The sequence below is a fragment of the Tasmannia lanceolata genome, unplaced genomic scaffold (genome assembly GCF_043159265.1).
Source record: "Tasmannia lanceolata isolate RefF3 unplaced genomic scaffold, GAP_Taslan_0.1 ptg000019l, whole genome shotgun sequence".
Classification (NCBI taxonomy): domain Eukaryota; kingdom Viridiplantae; phylum Streptophyta; class Magnoliopsida; order Canellales; family Winteraceae; genus Tasmannia; species Tasmannia lanceolata.
In genome coordinates, this window is record NW_027518696.1 from 26,877,702 (window position 1) to 26,892,154 (window position 14,453).

Below are 14,453 nucleotides of genomic sequence, written 5' to 3' on the forward strand. Positions count from 1 at the left end.
AGCTGAAATGTTCCTTCAGATAGAGTTTTGCACCAAAGACCTAGGATGACTTATGTCTTTTTTGGGAGTGGAGGTAGCATATTCTCGAGGTGGCCATTCCTTCTCTTAGAGGAACAATGTGTAGTATATATTAGGAAAGATGGTATCCTTGGAAACAAAGCCTGCTGAGGTTCCTATGGTTCTTAATGTAAAGCTCTATGCAGATTATGGGGAGTTGTTGAAAGAACCGGGCAGGTATAGGAGATTGGTTGGCAAGCTGATTTACTTGACTATGACTCGTCCTGACATTTCTTAGGTAGTGGGAGCGGTTAGCCAGTTCATGAGTTCTTCGCATACCATTTCTTCAAATAGTTAAGTACTTGAAGAGCACTCCTAGGAAAGGCTTGTTCTCCAGAAAACATAATCATGTGAAGTTGAACGGATTCACTGATGCAGATTGGGTAGGATCTCTCCAGTAGAAAAGAGTTCGACCATAGGGTATTGTACCTTTGCTTGCGAAAATTTGGTATCTTGGCAGAGTAAGAAACAAGATGTGGTGGCTATATCTAGTACAAAAGCAGAGTATCGAGCTATGGCTCACACGTGTGGGTAGTTGATGTGGTTGAGGTCACTTTTGTCTAAGATTGGTGTTCCTTCCTCATCTCCAGCATCCTTGTATGATGACAATAGAGCAACTATTCATATTACCTCAAATCTAGTCTTTCATAAAAGGATGAAGCATATTGAAGTGAATTGTCATTTCAATCATGAGAAGCTCCAAAAGGGAGTGATTTGTACTATGTTCACTGGATCCGCAGATCAACTGGCTGATGTGTTCACCAAACCATTTGGAAAGTTTAAGTTGAGCGACATTTGTAACAAACTGCAGTTGTAAGACATATACACTTCAGCTTGAGGAGGAGTTCGAAGGGTATTTTAGTCTTTGTAATCTTAGGTAACCCAAAGCATATATATATATATATATATATATATATATATATATATATATATATATATATATATATATATATATCATATTATGTGTGAGGTCACATTGTAGACTCACTTTTCTCCATCTCTCTCTCTCTCTCTCTCTCTCTCTCCTTCTTCATCATCAACACCCTTAAACCATTAACATACTCTTAAATTCTCTTGGAACACATTATTGAGTGTTTTATCATTCTTAAGCCTCTACTTGACATTCTTATGAGGATTGGATCAGGATCTTTTGTATATCACTATCCTTGTATTCTTGTGAGTTAAATTGTTGTATTATCCTTTGAAGAAGGTTTACTTTCTCTCTTTCAATCATTGTAAGCGGTGGAGGGTACCCGGAAGTCCCTTGAAGGAAGTTTGGCAAGTATATAGGCAGACCCACCCGGGAAGGAGTTTTGCAGTATGAAAAGTTACCAGGTCTATAAATAGACCAAAAACTCTCCATTTCTGGTGTAATATGAGATTACATTGTGGATGCCATTCTCTAGTGAATTTCATTGCCTCCTTCGCTCTCTGTTGAGATTTCTGAACTCTCTTCTCTGATTATCTGTTTTTCGTGAAAATTGAAACCAACATCTCGTAGACTTACCTAATCTGAGGGTATTTCGGATCTGTATCTTTTTGTGCGTCAACAGACAACGATAGATTAGATCTATTGGGTTTCATTGTATCTTGGAGCCAAATTCACGAATCCCAATGAACATCAATTATTCAAGTGGTGGGGGCGAATATTTACTTAAGAAAAGTGATATTTTAACGTGTCTTGAAGCAACTATCTTCTTCTACATTTCCACCAAAGGTTCATCATCTCCTATAAAAAAATCTCATTAACACAAAACCCGCGTATATGGCTTTGTTGGGATCATGGTCTTAAATTTCAACTGAGATCCGAGATTTCGGTGGAGACCGACACCGAAATCAATCAAAACCGAAACGGTCATTTCGGCCGAAATTTGACCAAAAAATCTTTTTTTTTAATATTAATTTAATATTTCACCGAAATTTCGACCGAAATTTAATAATGAATAAAATATTGTTTTCGGTTTTGTACTAGATTTCGACCGAAGTCGAAATTTCAAGCCGAAATTTTAAACCTTGGTTGGGATACCAAAGTTCAGATATATTCTCTCGATGCGACCTTAAGTCCTGACCTAATAATGGTGGCCAAGACAATAGGGCCCATGACACTCCAAAGGACTGGGACCCCAGTAAGTATGTACCTGTAATTGTTGATAGGTTGTGCCATCAAATCACAAAACACGAGGTTCATATATTTGTTATACACCATCGTCTAGTATATGCTAAAGCTCTTCTCTAATGATTACGTCATTTGTTTCTACAAGAATAATTCATTGAAATTTGTTTGGGAAAACAACCTTTTTTCTTAACATGGAGTGTTCTGAGTCATGTTCTACAAGACAAGCAAAGAGGACAATGGGAATTTGGAAGCATGCCATTTAATAAATATAGCTTTCGTGGGTGGTGGGAAAAGGTAAATGGGATTTCCACTCTCTTTGTTTGTCTTTTCCTGAAAATGGCTTCTTTTCATGAAAAGATAAATAAAGGGGGACGGAAATGATGGGAAAGAGGGTGGAAATATCAATTTCTGTGGGAAAATCCTCTGAAGGATTAGGCCTCTTTGTTTTGATGCCAAAAGTGGATACGCGAAGAAAGTGATGGGTATTATATATATAGCTTTCGTTGGAATTCCACTTAGAATTTGTGTGGAGATGGATTCTTTTAACAGTTTTAGTCACTTTGGTTTCTGTATATGAACTCCGTTTTGATAATGTCACTCTTCTCCTTATTTTGCATTTCAATGATAGATATTTTCTAGAGAAAAGTATGGAATGGGGGCACAAGTTTCAGGAAATTATGCATTTTGGATACATTTTAAAACAAGCATCAACACGGGTGATTCTTCAAAAATGGGTGGTAAAAAGACCCCAATACCCTTCTGACATCAACAGAAACGTCCTTCAGCTGCCATTTTCATTACTGCTGTTAAAGTATAAAAGATAAATAACGTCTTTCTCCAACAGCTTAAGCTTTTAGAGAAGTTGGTAAGTTAACATGGTATCAGAGCCAAAGGTCTGGAGTTCAAACCTCCCGGATAAATCCACATGCGATGGTCGGCCCAAAGTGGGACCACATGTGCCACGTGTTTGCCAAGTGAGTCACACGTGCGAGGGAGTGTTAAAGTATAAAAGATAAATAACACCTTTCTCCAACAACTTAAGCTTTTAGAGAAGTTGGTTAGTTAACAACTGCCCATTAAATTGGCGTGTTTCACAAGGCTTCTTTTGGTTCGGCTGAATGCGTATTTGAATCGACATAACCTTGGGTTCATTTCTATATTAGCCGTCAAAAAATAACCAGAGACGGATGGATGCTTTACACGTGCTAAAAAAAAAAAAAAATTGGAACGCCGGCACCTCTGTACACAGCTGGTTTGGTTTAGATTTGAAATTTTCCTTTGAACCCAGAGTCTCTTTGGGTTCGTTTAAATCTTAGTCGTCGCCAATATGCATAGACGGTCTGATCCACGACACGTGGACATCAATATGGAACGGTGACGTCTTCTAACAATACCGTCATCTCTCTGTATGAAATTCCGCCGGCGTACACCCTATTTCCGGCAGCGTACTCTAGAATCTGGCGGTGTACTTGATATCTGTAACCGGTGGGTGTTCCTTGAATCCGGCGGCGTACTTGATATCTTTGAACAGTGGGTGTCCTTGAATCCAGTGTCGTATTTGTTATTCCGGCGGCGTACTCTAGAATCCGGCAGCATTCTTAACCAAAAGAGACGTAAGAAATAATAAAATATTAATAACTCGCCGTTCTAAGCCAAAAGAGACGTGAAAAATAATCAAAAATTTAATAATATCACCGTTCTCAACGTGGGTGCGCCACGTGGCACCCCTCCTCAAAAAACGTAAAACTCTCTCTATAAGGTGATATATTTGGATTGTAGAAAAAATCTCACCATATCCCACGTTTTTACCAAAATTGTTTCTATTACTTAATATCCCACGTATAATAGCAAAATTATTTTTATTTATTGGAGAAAAAAATCTCCACTATGTCCCATGATTTTAGCAAAATTGTTTCCATCTCTAAATATCCTACGTATATTAGCAAAATTTTGGCGAATTAGTTATAGATGCACAGGTTGTGCACTAGCATTCAATAACGTAGCCGTTTTCACCCAAAAGATAAGTGAGAAATAATAAAATATTACTTTAAAGATAATGATTGACATTGGGTTGTGAATTTGTCATGAAGGGCAACATATGAAGACTCTGTTGATGTCAGAAGGGCACTGGGTCTTTTTCCCACCTGATTTTGAAGAATCACCCGTGTTTGATGCTTGTTTTTAAAAGTACCTTAAATCCGTAATTTCTCGAAACTTGTATGCACATTCCGTATTTTTCTCTATTTTCTGTGGCCACAGGCTAACCCTTGTATGCATGGCATGTTTGGTGACGTCGAATTTTTTTCCCCTCAAATACAATTTAGAAAATCCTTTTTATAAATAAGAGATTATTTTGTCCAATTTTTTTCCAAGAAAAAGCCTTGGAAAGCTTTGTGAAATAACTTGGAAAACAATACTTACTAATAGGACAATCCTCACCCATTCAGTTAGGCCACGTTTGGATACCTACAAGATTTAGATTTGGATTTCTCACATTTGCAGTTGTGATTTGGAACTGGATCGGATCCTTAGATTTCCAAATCAGCTACAATAGTGGAAAACAAATCCGATTTGCAAATCTGTTTTGCAAGACATTATTTGGAAGGATACCGCCCCGGAATGGTTTTGGTTGGAGTGGTTCACTGCTTTAGGATAAATTCACCCCACTTAATGTTTTCCTTTGCCTTTAAAACTTAACATATAATGTTGGGGGGGGGGGGGGGGGATATCATTTCCTCCTCGCTGTTCCTCGACTTTGCTGTCCCTCCCAATCTCTCGTACAACATCAGCATGAGGATGGTTGATATTTTTTTTATCCAAAACTCAAATCCAAATCCAAGTGCAAAAACATGAGGCATCGAAACATGGCGTTAGTGTTCTACAAGAGAATGTCAAAAAAGAAGTAAATTACCAACAAGTCACATTTAGGGTGCGTTTGGATTGCCGGAATTAGAAACTGGAATCAACATCTTATTCTGATTCCACCGAACCAGGGGTGGAAATGACACCGGGGATGAATTAATGTGGGCAAAAGGAAAGAATATGATTCCCACCCCGCGAGTTGGTGTTCTGATTCTGCCATGGACGGAATGAATTTTTTATTAGAATTTTTTTGAATTAAATCATTATAATTTTAACAAGGGAAATTTCAGTGGACAACTATCAAAACTAATTTCGTAAACGTAGGCCTGATCAACGTCCATATGATTATAACCTTACCACATTCCTCAAATATTAAAAAAGATTGTTTGAAATATAAAATGGCTACTGATGTTGGCACTACCATGTTTTTACAATAGCACTAACTCATCTAGTCTATTTATTATTATTATTTAAACAGATGTAAAAGGTAAGTACAGTTCTCAAAAAGCTCTTAGAAACCAATTAAAAAAGAAAAGACAAGCTGAGTTTGTGCAATTATGGTAGTGCCAATATCAGTAGCCGTATAAAAAAAAAAATATGAGAACACTATTAGGATAGATATTTTTTTAATGAATCTTGAATTGATTCCTATCTATCCGATATTTTTCTTTTTTACATTTTTAAATACTTCATCAAGTGTTAATTTAACTTGTTTATTATAATTTGGCTACCCATAAAGAATTATGGACTAATTTTGATCATTTTCTTAGGCAATCATTTGATACATACACACACGCACACTCACACGCATGTGTGCATATTCTAGATTTTTTATTTTTATATTTTGTAAAATTTTGAACTTAACTAATTAAGAGTTGAATGTTTCAGACTTATTTTCGATACTATCCTCCACAGTATCAACCAAAAACCTATTTATACGATAACATAAAAATAATTTTAAAACTTTGGTTTAGGTTTTACACTTGCTTATCAAAATACCCACCCTCAAGTTAGTATTGTAGGCCCTCATAAGTTAATTTCTATTTGGATTTTGTAAATATGCGTTTATGAGATATATCAAATATTTTATTCATGGTTTTATTCATTTAACTATCACAATTGCTATGTGTATATTACATTAAGTTTAACATTAGATCTTGACATAATGTTCCATAGCTAACATTATAGGAATACCATTCATTGGGTTGTGAAACCAAATACGGGAGATGTGGTGTTCTGGTTCCTACTTCCTAGTAGATTTAGAATAGTTATGAACTGGGAATGTTGGCTTGACATCAAATTCTAGTACAACTGACACATGTGCTACTTTGACATACTAGAGGGCAACGTATCTCAGTCACTAGGGTGAAGGCCCCAAGCGTTCGTGTAAGGGTGTAAAATAATTGTGCATACTGAATGAGATCATTGATGGGAGAATAACAATTTAGATATTAATTCTATCTGATGATTGAGATGTTCTAGTTCTAGGCTATAGGTAATCCCAAGACCTGATGGGTTCTTTTCATTCAATGTAACATTTATATGACTTCGATCATACCAAACAGGGATGCTTAATAGGGAGATAAATATGGGTGTGTTGGGCTACATGAACAATGTATAGAATATGCCAACAAAAAATCCACCATTTCCATAAGAGAGAATAATGAAGATAGTTTTTCATATATTGTTTGACTAAAACTAGTGGTATTTGATAAAAATATGTTATCAAAGTAAATTATACACAGGGTGTAACTTTTTGATAGGATATCAATGATAAACCCTATATTAGAGGGGGATAGATGAGATTTGTTCTAATCTAATTCATAGGAAGTTCTCTAAGTCTTTGGCATCTCTAAGACGATGCAATGGGCGCAGGATTTCATATCTTGCGGATCACTTTATTGATTGCCCTGTCGTTGGTTGCTTCCTTCTCAAGGAAATCTACGTTGGTCTTTGACTCCTTGACCACCTCCAAAGAGTTTGATATATGTTCCTTTAGCTTGTTTAACACAACTGTTCCGGAAAACTTCTGGACTTTCAGAACTCTCTATACTCATCTCTACCGAGATTCCTAAAAAATACTCAAGAAGCTCCTAGAGTATTTACTACACAATCTAGACTTCTCGAATGTTCTTCAATCTTCCAAGCTTGAGTAAAGCCTCTCTACTGCCTAGAAGAGGGGTTTAAGTGGCAGCTATGTTCATCCCATGACCCATGACATCCAGCTCAGCCCCCCTCCCCTTGAGAACTTTGTTCGGTGAACTGCCTCCAGTTTCATTTCCATAACTTGAAGACTCGGGGTGTATTTGGTTGCCACTAAACAATGTTTTATTAAGAAAAGAAAAGAAAGCAAATTGATCTCATTTTCCCATTCCAAAATGGGAAAGTAAACATGATTTTTACTTCTACTTTATTTTTACTTGTAAATTGATATCAATTTACTTTTTGTAGCTTTGGATGTACACAATATGGAAGTACAAAGAATATAGATTGTCATTTATTTGAGCGAAAAAATCAAAGAACAGAAAAAGCTTGCATTTGGAAAATTCACAGCCGATGAGGAATGTCATGTGAATAGTAAATGGCAACCAAACAATGCTAGGAACAGAAAAATATATACTTTGATTTTCCCAATTTTTAGTGCAACTAAACAAACCCTTAATGATCTAGTGCACCCAAAAAAAATATACTTTGCTTTTCACAATTTTTAGTGCAACTAAGGAAACCCTTAATGATCTAGTATACCAAATATTTTGAGACTTCTGAACCCTCCACTTAGCCAAAAATTAAAAAAAGAAAAATTACTACCATGGTTCGGAAAGCAAAAGAAGATAGATGGACTACAATTGTGGACCACATTTTTGGAATAAAGCAGAAGCAGAGAATACATTTGCTTATGAGATACAATTTGCGTATGGATTTACAAGGCAGCTACTCTCAACAAAAGCCAGCTACCAATTAAGAATTTACATTCCTCAACCTCAACCCCACTCTACTTTCCACACAAAAGAAAAAAGAAAGAAAATCCAATTAATACACAATCAATACCTCTTCATTTATATCAATCCTTCCCTCAAAGAGTGTAAGATGATCATCTAATCAATGGACAAGAGTTGCCCGACAGTTGCGGCACAGACTCAGAGATAACTTCTGATTTACAGATTGCTTCAATGTAAATGAGATGCATCATCACTCCCAATGCCAATGCTTGACTTATCTACCATACGCACGTTGTACTGTTCATATACCCGCGCCCGGTTCTTGGCCCACCACTGTTCTGCTTGTTTCTCACTGAACCGTTTTCGGCTGCATTAGATGTTGATTAAGTTAAAAAATAAGGCTCCACAAATAAATGCGCCTAAAGAGAAGATTGTAGTACTTATTAAGGTTTTAAATTTCGGTTTCGGTACAGATTTCGGACCCCACCGAAATCCAAAATTTCGGGCCGAAATTTGGTATTTTGGCTCGAAATTTCGGCCGAAATTTTGTAACATTTTTTTAAAATAAAAAATGTCAATTAATCAAAATTTAGGACCGAAATTTGGAATTTCGCAAAATTTCCAATTTCGGGAAATTTCGGCTTCGGTCCCCACCGAAATCCGAAATTTCGGAAATTTAAAACCATGGTACTTATACAGAAGGTTTTAAATTCCGGTTTCGATGTCGGTTTGGGCCACCACCGAAATCGATTTCGGTGGAAATTTCAGCCGAAATCATGTAAATTTAGGTTAAAATTTTCGGTATTTTTAAAATTTCCTTGGAAATGTCTAAAATTGCAGTGGAAATTTCAACAATTTCCGTGGAAATCTTTTAACATTTCGGTGAAAATTTTATAAATAAGGGTGAAAAACAAAGTTTCAATTGATTTCGGCAAAATTCGAAATTTAGGTGAAATCATGTAGAAATCCAATTGGTGAAAATTTTATAAATAAGGGTGAAAAACAAATTTTCAATTGACTTCGACAAAATCTGAAATTTCAGTGAAATCGTGTAGACATCTGGTTCATTGTGTATTTCTTTTCGAAAAAGAAATATTTCGGCTGAAATTTTGGATTCGGACCAAAATTTAACTATGCTTATACAAGCAACAGAGTACATTGCTTTGATTCATATGTTCATTAGAGTATTGCTATTTTAAACAACAGTCAAGATTTCTCATACCTCCAGTCTGTCTGGTTTGAGATTCAAGTTATCTAACCTGAGAAAAAGAAAATGGACTAGAGATGTTTTGACATACCTGAAACGGACTCGCTTGAGATCTTTGACACCACCGGGTAAAGAAGTAAGAGTAATGTATACACCGGGCTCGTCTTGCTCAACCCATTCCGAGTCATGATTGGGTTCAGCATCTATCATTTTGTTCCCATTCCTAGTCATTACTTCTGAATGGCCCAATCTGTTATGGCTTGAATTCCGGTTGCTAATGGAGGATGGGCCATTAGAAATTAGTGTGGTGTTTGATCCATTTGAATCCGGTTCACGGGAAGTCATTGGACTGTTCATTCGGTCAGTGGGTGCAGCAGAAACATCACTGGACGCAGGGCTTGCACTAAAAGACACCATGGATGGGGGTTTGCTGTTCCTCACTACCCCTACGGGTAGCCTTTCGGCCATGTCTTTCAACTATTACAAGTATAAAATGCAAATGCAGTGTCAGCAACAAGTAGTATGCAAGAATGTGACCGAAAATGAAGGCTAAATGAGATTTCCCAACAAAATGATCAAAATGAGTATATTCGAGCAGTTGGTTGGACCTTCGACAAAACGAGGGGGCACTCCATATCATGTCATGCAGGTCAAGTTGCTCCAATCCATGCATGGGAGTACAATATCCTATGGAGGAGTGGTCTTTTATGTTTCTTTATAATAAAGATTGCTACTTAATGGAGAGTAGTATTGCAAAAAAATGGTATTCGCTAGGCTCTAGTATCAAGGGGTTTGCAGAAAATTTTAATACAAATATCAAGGCACATAGGTATGTTGCCCATTCAAATGTCACGTAACACAGATTAAGAACAATCCAATTTATCTTTCAAGAGATCTTAATCTACGTGAATTTCCAGACTCCACTAATTCTACAGAAAATTTGTTTAGGAGGGCTCTCATGGAAAAATAAGACTATGGTTCCCCAAGTTAAGGCCCACATGACATTTCTCATCTAGGAGAATTCATTGGTTCTGCAAAAGAATGTTGATCAGATTTCTAGTATATCAAGTGAGGACTTCAAAGCTAATACCTGCAGACTCTTCCAGATTTTATGGCTGTTTTTTTTTTCCATATCTGATTCCTTTCGAGTGAACCAGCGCCATCCAAAGTGTAAATTTTAGGGGTTCAGTATTAGAGTTCAACCATCATCAAGTTTCCTGTTAGAAGTAGGTTGCGACCAAGTACACCCTACTGTGAAGTCAACCAATATTTTTGTCCAGGCTCAAGAATAAACATGTTTCAGATACTCTAATGAGGTTTTAAGCAGTTAAATCATAGTGTAATTTGCCTATGAGAAACATAAGGGCATACTTATAATTATGTTAAATATCGCACTAATACAATACCATTTGGCGGGGGTGTCGATCCAATCGTCTCTATTCCCCCAAATCCCATTTCTCTTCTCCTATTCTTACTCTTCTCATCCCTACTTGCTCATTTCACATTCCAACTCCACCTCCCCCCCCCCCCCCCCACCCCCCCCCCCCCACCCACCCACACACACACACAAAATACCCACCACAGCTAAAGCGGTGACATAATCGCGTATAACTGCTGATATCAGCACCAGTAGATGCCTTGAAGAAAGACGAAGCACTATTTTACAAAACTTTTGGTGATTTTCGAGGACATATTCTAGGGTGTTGTTTTCTCAAAAAATCCAGTAAAATAAGTTTCGATAAAACCGGAATGATTTGCTCGACCAAGGATTTGTGCAAGGGGAAATGATGGAAGGTTTGAACTGAAATAAAAATCTCGAGACCAAAACTGATCTCACTGGAATTGGAGAAAGTGTACATTATCTCCCTATCCATTTTACCACCTTGAGATTTATGTTCGTGGGTTATTGTAGAGTGACCAGTAGCAGCTGAAAATTGTTTGTGGTGTGACCAGAGACTATTTTGTGCACAACGAAGGTTGGTTGAGTAATCAAACGACATGATGTCGACACCTTGAGTTTGGAGGTTACCAACAGGACTACCGGGTCCCGTGAAATGGATATGGTATAATAGGGATGAGCGATACCCCTAATAATACCATGATCATAACAGTTAAATTGGATGGCAAGACCTACTTAGGTAGCATCTTCTGTTGAATTCTTGGTAAGGTTGTGGTAGCAACAGTGAAAAATAAATTAGGGGTTCAGCCCTCCCAATCACTGCCTTCAATGCCATGTCATGGTTAAGATTACACAGCAATAGATGATATATAATCTCATCTCGTTCGTTTCTAGGAAAGAATACAGTGAAGTTATCTTCACCAGAGCCCGAGCATTTGCAGTGATTTGCCCAAATTTGATCCCAAGCAAGTTGACTCACCTGCACAAACTTTGACATCACACTTGCACCTTCATACACTAAGGAAAATGTTGACAAGTGCTTTGAGCATCCCGTACACATCTCTACCAATGTTGACATATTCCTACCAAATAGGATTGATTGTTGGTTGAACGTAGAGATATTGTATACTTCGTTGCTCCTCTGTCCACCAAAGAACATATTGGGCCATCCATTCAACCCAACCTTCACGTACTCAGACACTTTCGTATGATTCTGCACCATTGCGAACCATGTCTGTCCATAGATAATCTAGATGATCCTCTAGGTTATCCAACTGATTTTCCATATTCATTAAGAGTTCATCTTTTAGGGCTTCAGTTAATACACCCATAGAGACCCTGCTGCTTCACGACGACATTCGAACAAAAGCATTGATACAAAACTGATGTAGGACGAATATGGGAAGGAAATTAATCTCCATAAAAACTAAGATCTTAAACCTAAGATCAATCTTGTTAGATACAATCATCTAGGCAAGAACTTAAGTCGGGTCTTAACAGATTTTGTAACGATAAATAAAACTAGATGAGCAGATTGTAATAGGATCATTTGGAAGATTTGGATGCAAGATGAACAAACCTAACAGTTCTGCTGTAAAAATAAAGGATTGAAAGATCGAAACAGCCTGAATGGAAATCTTTGGGTTTACTAACAAAGAAGAGAACACAGGTTTCTGAAAACTGTTCAGGGATTTTACTAACAAAGATGGAAAAATGGACTTCAAGTATGACCGAAACTAGAGACCTAATGAAATAAGTATGGAAAAAACTAGATGATCTAGGACAAATAAAAGCAAGAACTAAAGTAGAAATAACAGATATGATGGCTTGGATAAGGATAACTATGTTAGCATCACACTAACACAGCCCAAGGCATCACACAAAGGGGTTTCAAGGCATCACACGAAGAGGTTTCAGGGCTTCACACCTTGGGGAGCAGAAATCACTTCCATGATTTTTTTTTTTACACATTCATAGCATCATCTCGATGGGCCCTTGGCCTAACAAATATAGAGATGCTTCCCAACGACTTGCTAAATATTCCTAAGTGCTAACCAAAATTGGCAACTAGACTTCTAAATAAACCTACTAACTTCCAAAACAAAATACTAACAGTCCTAATTAAAAAAAACTAACTAACAGCAACAGTAGTAAAAATGACAAATAATAACTAAATAACATTACTCTCCTCTACCATTCAAAAAAATAAAAAACATGACTCTCCTCCAACTATCGTCAAGAAACAACTGGGCCCAGGTGGCAAGACAACTTGCATCCCTCCTTCCTCCACATGATGTGGGAGATCCCCATGGGAACCATTTCAGCATATGTTTATGGAACGTCTCTCGAGATTCCCGCTCTTCTCATACTTGATCCCCATCATATTACTATATTATTTATATATGAGGGTGACATCATTCTATATGGATAGACATCATTCTATATGGATATTACATGGGTGGTATCTCTCAGCTGATGTTATTTCTTCAGCCCACTTTTTCCGATGGACTTGGGTCATCTGACACACATTCTTGATCTAGAGGTGTCTCTTTTTCATCTTAGGTATTGGTTAGCCGAAATAAATAAAACAAAAACTAATTACCCTTGCACACCACGCATACACTAGAATGGTGGATACTCCTCGAGCTTAATCTGGACTTTTTTCAAGCCAATGGCACTCAGCTTTACGATCCTATTTTTTATCTTCGGCCAGTTGGGAGAATGGTTTTAGCTTTCCCCGAAATGACCGAAATGTTTCTATTTCCACCCCCACTGAAACAAAATTCACATGATTTCCTTTTACGTCATTATTTCCCCGAAATTTTGACCGAAATTTTCAAAATTCGATCAAAATTCCCGAAATGGTCGAAATAACAAAAAAACGAAAGATATTATTTTTTTCATTTCATTAATGCAGAGAATGGCATTTGGTGGGCAACATCATTGAACTGCACCACAAAGTAATTGTATCTCATGCATGGGATGTCAGACCCGCCATGGGATCAATAATACCTCATAACTCTATGTGGTATTGACATAGAGTTGGGGTCCTTAGAGGGAAGACAAGTCACTGTACTTTCTTGTACTTCTTTACACTGTACTTCTCTATTGATTTTATTGTTATAGATGTGTAACAATGCTTGTTAGTTGTCACTAGGTGTTTGACATGATTAAGCCATTATGGATAGTTTTGTTGCTTGTGTGATGGTTTCTAAGTATGTATTTGTGTCTTATTCTAGCATTTCCCAAAGTTTCATCTTAAAATTCATCATTTGCACTTTTTTTTTTTAAGTGTTGGAAGTAGTGTCGTAATTACATACTCATATGGGGGTATTTCTGTCATTGTACTTATAACCCTAGTCACACACACACACACACACACACACACACACACACACACACACATATATATCTTATGAGTGGGAGAGAGCTCTCTAACTCTCTAATCTCTTCTTCTCTATCTTCTCCTTCTCTTTCTTTCTTCCATTCATTCATGGAGATTTGGATGCTACGAACATGGTATCAAAGCCAATGGTTGTGAGAAGTCGCCACGCACCACCCTTGAAGTTGCTTACCCCCGCCAAACACTCCCCCCCCCTCCACACACACACACACACAAACCATCCCCATCTTTCCCATACTTGTTGTTGCACCCCTAAACCCTAACCCTACACTCGATTTCACCCTCAACCAGCACCACTCCCCCCGCCCCACCTCCCATCCGCTCTTTCCTGGAACCCCTAAACCCTGACACTAACAACCCCCTTGTAACGACGAAAAATTTTTCTTTTATATATATTGATAATGACACTCCTTGCAAAATAACTAAGTTGTTTTGATAAAGTTACCCTAATTGAAATTTGTAGAGGTAAA

General features: G+C 37.4%; 1 protein-coding gene across 4 annotated transcripts in view; it reads right to left on the reverse strand.

The window, feature by feature from the left end:
- Window positions 1–7,871: 7,871 nt before the first annotated feature.
- Window positions 7,872–14,453, reverse strand: part of LOC143852870 (PH, RCC1 and FYVE domains-containing protein 1-like) — a 66,222-nt gene continuing 59,640 nt past the window's right edge. For all 4 annotated transcript variants that reach the window (XM_077362507.1, XM_077362505.1, XM_077362506.1 and 1 more), the window contains 2 exons: window positions 9,273–9,658; window positions 7,872–8,341 (listed from right to left, as the gene is read on the reverse strand). In XM_077362507.1, the coding sequence (XP_077218622.1) occupies window positions 8,203–8,341; window positions 9,273–9,658 (525 nt within the window). In that variant the 3' untranslated portion in view covers window positions 7,872–8,202. The remainder of the gene's footprint in view (window positions 8,342–9,272; window positions 9,659–14,453) is intronic.